General features: G+C 41.7%; 1 protein-coding gene across 1 annotated transcript; it reads right to left on the bottom strand.

Annotated features, from left to right (window-relative positions):
• Positions 1–236: 236 nt before the first annotated feature.
• Positions 237–5,188, bottom strand: PDCD2L (programmed cell death 2 like). Its single transcript, XM_084533794.1, has 7 exons — positions 5,049–5,188; positions 4,754–4,917; positions 4,571–4,640; positions 3,107–3,501; positions 2,499–2,612; positions 946–1,094; positions 237–391 (listed from the first exon to the last, which is right to left on the bottom strand). Exons 1-7 carry the CDS (start codon positions 5,154–5,156, stop codon positions 261–263), a joined length of 1,131 nt encoding a protein of 376 aa, XP_084389920.1. The 5' UTR covers positions 5,157–5,188; the 3' UTR covers positions 237–260.
• Between the last annotated feature and the right edge of the window lie 1,314 nt (positions 5,189–6,502).

Below are 6,502 nucleotides of genomic sequence, written 5' to 3'. Positions count from 1 at the left end.
ACTGGAATCCTGAAACAACCTCTACACTTCTGTTTGCACATGTAAACAATGTAAGCAAGTTTTCTGTGGCCACATTTCAGAGGCACCTTAACTTGTACGTTATTCTAGGAAATAAGCACCATGCCATCAAATCTATTTCATTTTCACCACATTTGAGGAAAACTCTGTTGCATAATTATGTACTTTCAACTGTAGGAAAAAAAAAAAAAAAAAGAAAGAAAAAGAATAAAACAGACTTCCCATCTCTACAAAGAAACAATTTATTTAAATAATTTCTGATCAGGGTCTTCTTGTACAAAAAGAAATTCTTCAAGAGGGGTTTGATGATTTGCTGGCCAACAGCTTTTCTCACATGTATAAACTATAACAGTCCCAAATTCCACTGACAGATCTAAAAACAAAACAATAAAGGGATGTCATGTATTAGAAAAATTAGACAGTGGCTATTGCTTATCACTGTAGCTCAATCTTCCAATTCAAAAAGTATTTTTTCATATTCTGTCTTGTACAGACATGACATTTTTTAATTTAAAAGATTTTAAAGCAAGCTGACTGAGAATTTTCGAAGAGCTTCTTACATGTCTGCAATTTGACAACATTTATTATTTTACAAGGCCTCATTTAAAAGGTAATAATTACTCCCAAAGTCATGGAATTATCTACATTGTTATTATGACAATTCACTAGGGAGCAAATAAAGCTGAAATCCGCAAATTCCCATAAACCATAACCATCATTTGCTTAATGAAACCTATAATGGGAACATTCTATGTACAATCCATATGGATATACCTACCCATATGTAACATATAATTCTATAAGCACTGTAGTTAGGCTTGTCAGTGCCTATGGCTAGCAAGAAACAATCCAAATTACAGTTCACCGAACTTTACCAGCAAGGTGACTGTTTCCAATATTCATTTAGCTAAGTCAAAAGCCAATAACCTGAATCGCTCTGGAGCATGCTGACCAGTGCTGGCATAAGTTGAAATTCAAATATTCTTTTGCCTCCGCAGTTACTGCAGGCTGGAATACCTTCATTAAAGTTGGCTGGAGGACAAGTTATGAATAAAGGCTGACCACCCCAGGAGTATCTTAAGAGAAGAAAGGAAAAAAAAGATTTATTTTTTGTATCTAAATACACAAACATTATTAAAAGCCACAATCATTGCTTAAGTTTCAGATGAGTCATTCAACAAAAATTAAAGTTGGTAAAGTTGGACCTTCGAAGGTCAACACCTGGAAAGTCTTAACAAAAGAGCTACATTTAAAGGAGATAAATGCTTTAAACTGACACCTCCAAAATATGCTGTACCTGACTCAATTAAACAAACTAGAGCTCAACAGGGATCCAGCAGTCCAGGGAAAACATGTTTGAACATTAGTGTCATGTACCTATCATGTATATTCACAGTGCTCTTGAAGGGAAAAAGGAGCGTTGCATAAAGACTGTAACTAACGATACTCATGGGGGTCACCGGATGCAGTGTTTTGGAAAAATGGAAAATTCAGAGAACATAATACTGCAAAGTGATAGATCCAGTGCAAAACACAAGTTGTCTGAAAACTTTACTTGCACTCTCTATCTGTAATTTTTCTGTATAGTCTTTGATAGCTAATTAACAGAAGTTTCTAATATTTCTTATGTGCATAACCAGCCCTTCAAACTTTACCTCCTCATCAAAAAGGTACCAGTTAGTTCCACCTGGTTCTGAAAACCTGATAAACAAAGGTCATGTCACTAAACTGAGACAGCTTGACCAGATGGGTTGCAGCAGACTCTCTGGAATAAAGTTGTTAAAAACAAATACTTTGTATGATCCATTAAAATTATTGGTATTATCTCATACTATATACCAGAGAGTTCAAATCAACTTATTTACTCTCATTCAGAAATAATTCCTCTTTTTGGAAAGAAGTTTCTCTGAGGCTTAATCCGCTTTAGTTCTAGCAAAGTAACCTATTTACAAGAAGCGAAGTCTATACAGTCATGAGGGGTAATCATAAGCTGCAAATGAACTCAGGCTTTAAAATGAGTAATGTCTTACTTCAGGAATGTCTCAGAGACTGAGACATAGGCAGTAACAATAAGATTAGAAAACTTTACAGGAGAGAGCCTGGGAGGTATATCACAGCACACCACTATGCATTACACTTCCACCTCAAAACTATCTCTTGAAAACCTCTACACCTTGATTTCAGTAAGTCTCTAAAGACAGTGTGGGTCTGCTCTCATCAGGTCTTACGTTGAAGAACATTTCTTATAGACAGATCTGGGGGCTCTGATTCTGCTTTGCCTCTCATCCAGTTAACACTTAGTCCTAGAAGTCCAGCCAGGGACTGAAATCTTATAATTCAGGCACAGTAACAGCACTCACAGCAAATTTTTCAATTAAGAAAAATAAATAAGCATTTCCAGTCAAATAATTTATTTTGATTTACTAACAGTCCATATCTATGCTCTGTATCACCCTGTTACAACCAAGTGATCAACATACCTTAAAATCTGTTCATGACAGACAGATATTTTTTTCATAAATTTATGGAACGTGTGGTCCCCACTTTTGACTTCACTCTTCTCATATTTTTCTTTATCACCTTCAGTTGCAAAACTATGAGAACAAGAAATGAAATAAAAAATAATTCCTTTAGTAACTGCTCAGCAATTGTCTTTTTTTCTTAATTACAAATTTAAAAGGAGTGTAATTTAAGCACAATCAGAGTTCCATGATTCCATCAACATTAAAAAAAAAATCAACAGAACACAACAACTAAAACCCATTCTTTGCATATTCTGCAATTGCCAGTAGCTTTAGTTATCAAAAAAATCAGCATTGCTCACAATTCAGGGAAAGTCACTGTAGACTTCAACAAAATTAAAAAAGTAGTAGTCTGGATATTAAGTTAAAATTGAAAATGTTTTCAGTAGCTACATCCAAAAATTGTTTTTCAGACAACTTCTTTATCAAAAACTCCATGAGTCCATCTGATACCATCATCCCAGTCTCTAGTTAAAATTCCTGAGTAGTTAAGCTCTTAAAAATGCAACTGGAATAAGAAAAGTTTTAGCCTTCGCTTTCAACACAAAAGTCAAACCTATGCGCACCTTTCTGACATCAAATGTTCCAAATCAACACCCTCTCTCTGCTGATACTCCTTCCATAGCTCATCTGCATGATCTGTATCAAGGAAACCAGCATAGTCTTCCTCATCCACAACACTAATGTAATAGGGACGGAACACAGGAGCTGAAGTGGCTGTTACCATATCCTCCCTGACTGGAAGATCCATATCCACGGAACCTGACACATCTGTAGCTTCAGACAGGCAAAGCTGTTGGAACTGGGATGCACACTCCGCTTCTCTGGATGAGGAGCTGCTCATCACTTCATTTAAGCCAAGCAGCTGAAGGGCACATGCAGGAGATTCTGCTCCATCACAGACTCCCCAGTCATCTGCCTCATCACACCAGTCCTTTGCAGAAAAGTTAGGTTGTTGTTTCTGGGTGGGGGGAAGAAAAAAAAAAAGAAGAGAAACACTTTCAAGAGCTACCTGATACATTTCAAATACAGTTTTACTACTGTAATGGATAAGAAAAGTAAAACCTTAACCTGATGCTTAGTTGGTTTTTTTTTTGCCCGTTACCCTCAGAATAGCAGGTACCAGCATATCCACTGTGCTTCTCACAGCAGCACACTTATGGCAAAAAACATCTCAAACTGGAGAAATAGGGCAAGAATTAATTTACATTTTGCATGGGCTTCAGGCCTTATGTTGCCATATCTTGGTGGTTGGCACAACTGACAGTAGGTAACTGGTTTGGATATATTTAATTGAACCAATTAGTGTACCACAGTAACCTCAAAGAGCAGATACAGAGGAATATAATAACAATAAATATCTGCACCATTTTTATCAGAATATAAACTCATTTACCACAGACCAAAATACTATATTGCAAACACACCAGCTGAATAAGCACACTTCCTGCCTGTCAGCGTTAGTTTCAAAGCCAGCCTCCCCTTTCAATCTTCCTAAACCAATATGAAAATGTTTAGCTTAACAGACAAAAATCCCAGAAATACTTTAACAATACTTGAGTCAGATAAACTAAAGTTGATTTTTATTAAAAAAAAAATCATCTATTTAAATTAGAAAATAAAGACAGCATCTTAAAGATCTAAACCTAAAGCAGCATAGTCCTTTAAAGTACAGTTGAAAAAGTGTTTAGGTAGATTCAGTCATTATGATATTAAATATCAATCTTAACCGTATAACTGGATTGCATCCTCCATTTTAAAACTACTCTAACATAAATCACAAGTAAGAAATCGATCTTGTAGTACGCAGCATGTAGCGCTCCCTGTACCAAAGAGCCTGTGACTGCGATGACTTCTCCATGTGACTCAAAACCAGCACGTGGCACAATTTCTCCAGGGCAGCTATGGCTGCTTAAACAACTACACATAGACGTGAAGCTCACCCGACTTAACTACTTTTTTATTTGAAATCCTCCTTAATGCTGTACCTCACACGGGCACACACCAAGAAAGCAGCTTGCCGGTTGTACCTGCTTTAGACTGCAACCTCGTGCCTCCTTTTCCTGAGTCTGCAAGCACTGGGAGCGCAGCACCTTCCAGCTTCAGCGTGCCACATGGAAAGAAGACAAGACAAGGGCGTTGAAGCAGCAGCGCCGGCTGACCGGGGGGGTATTTCCGAGCCGCCAGCACAGCGCATCCCGCTCCCTGCTCACCTGCGGGGCTGCCCCCAGCATCCCGTGCCGGGGCAGGCGAAGACGTTGGCGAGGCGGTGGCAGGGCAGGCCCCGCAGCGGGCAGTACACCTGCACCAGGTGCGCCAGGGCAGCGCCGCACGCCCCGCAGCGGGGCCGGGCCGGGCGCAGGGCGGGCAGCGCGTCCTGCAAGCCGACACCACACGCACCGCTGGAGGACGCCCGCAGGGGTTCCGCCGAGCCGCGGCCGTGCCGCCCCACAGCCACGGCTCGGGGCAGAGCCCTCCCTCCCCGCTCCCTTCCCTCCCCGGCCGTACCGCGGAGCCGCCCAGCTTGTTGGTGGCCCAGCCCGGGGCCTCCCGGCACGGCCCGGCCATGGGGGCGTCGCGGAGCCCCAGCAGCACGGGCCGCCGCTCCTCCGCCATGGCCCCGCAGCGCAGCCCCGCGCTGAGGGGAGCTCCCACACGCATGCGTGGGCCCGGCGGGACGGGACGCGAGGGGGCGCGCGCTGACTGCGGCCGCCATCTCGCGACGCGGCCCCGCCGCTGAGGTGGGGTCCGGTCAGGTCAGGGGGCGCCCAGCTCCGCTCAGAGGGCGGTGAGCCCTCAGCAGGAGGGGTAAAGGCCCCAAAGTCACACCGCCCCTGCAGCCCCCAGAATCGGGTCCGGCAAAGAAAGCTGGAAAATCCAGACTTTAAGTAAAAACCAGGGCTCGTCTGTGGCTTTTTGAGTGGCACATAACCACAGCATATACACAGTGGTGTTGAAGAACAGCCAGCCGTGTACTGTCTAGATTACATGCACTTCTTTACACCCACATCCAAACAGGCCATTTGTTTCAGTATGAAGGAAATCCTCCTTCAGATAAAGACATTACATGAGCTAAAATTACCTGGGGTAATATCAAGTAATTACAACATTTTGAAGTTACACAGACACTTTTACTCAATCATAAACAAATTTGCAATATAATCATTTTTTTACTCAATCACAAGCAGACATTAGCAACATAATTTACTTCAGGTTTTTAAAGTTTTTAAATACCTTGACTACTTTAAATCAGAATTTTATAAAACACACTGATTACGTATTCTCTACCTGATTCTTGGTTCTGGCACTGCTTCCATATCCCAAGCACTGGTTTATTTATAATGTGGAGTTAAATCTGTGGGGAAAGAAACAGGAAGGTTTATGTTAGTCCAGATAAAGACGTAGGCATGTGTGCAAGACTGCTGTAAAGTTTACTGCCCTGGTAACCAAGATGCTGTAATGATCATGGCAAAAGAAAACAATTTTTTTTAAATCAGATAAGGCCTTGTTTCAGCTGAATGAAAAAGTAATTCAAGGAAAAGGTACTCAAGTGCCAGGTTTAGGCTGGTGTAACTAATCCTTTATATATTTTATGTATCAGCAAACACTGCTGTCACAACTAGGTAATCTCTACAGAAATGGTTTGTGTTATTACAAGTTAGTCTTAAGAAACCTTGTAACCACTCCAACCAACCCTTTCCTGAAATCGCTGCTGTGCAGCACAACCTTTTCAGTGAGTGATCTTCATCCACTTCAGTGCCAGACCAGATAGCTCTGCTCTTTCACATGCTTAGTTTTAAAGGGCTTCACCTGCCCTTTATTCTTCCCTTGCTTTGGGGCAGTAGGATCCAGGTAACCAGCCTGCTCTCACAAAGAAGCTGTGTAGCCATGGGCAGCACTGCTGCCAACAGACCTCATGCAAATAGCTAGGAAAGCCCTTATAATTATGCAAGCTGCTGCTT

Source organism: Aythya ferina (genome assembly GCF_964211825.1).
Source record: "Aythya ferina genome assembly, chromosome: 12".
Taxonomy (NCBI): domain Eukaryota; kingdom Metazoa; phylum Chordata; class Aves; order Anseriformes; family Anatidae; genus Aythya; species Aythya ferina.
The sequence above is the reverse complement of the archived record's forward strand: the minus strand, read 5'-3'. Positions and strand labels throughout refer to the sequence as shown.

Coding starts and splice junctions, on each gene's coding strand:
- PDCD2L (XM_084533794.1), bottom strand. CDS start 5,156: ATGGCGGAGGAGCGGCGGCCCGTGCTGCTGGGGCTCCGCGACGCCCCC. Junction 1,095..2,498: donor TGTCATGAACAGATTTTAAG/GTATGTTGATCA, acceptor TCTTCTCTTAAG/ATACTCCTGGGGTGGTCAGC. Junction 392..945: donor CATGCTCCAGAGCGATTCAG/GTTATTGGCTTT, acceptor TTTTGTTTTTAG/ATCTGTCAGTGGAATTTGGG.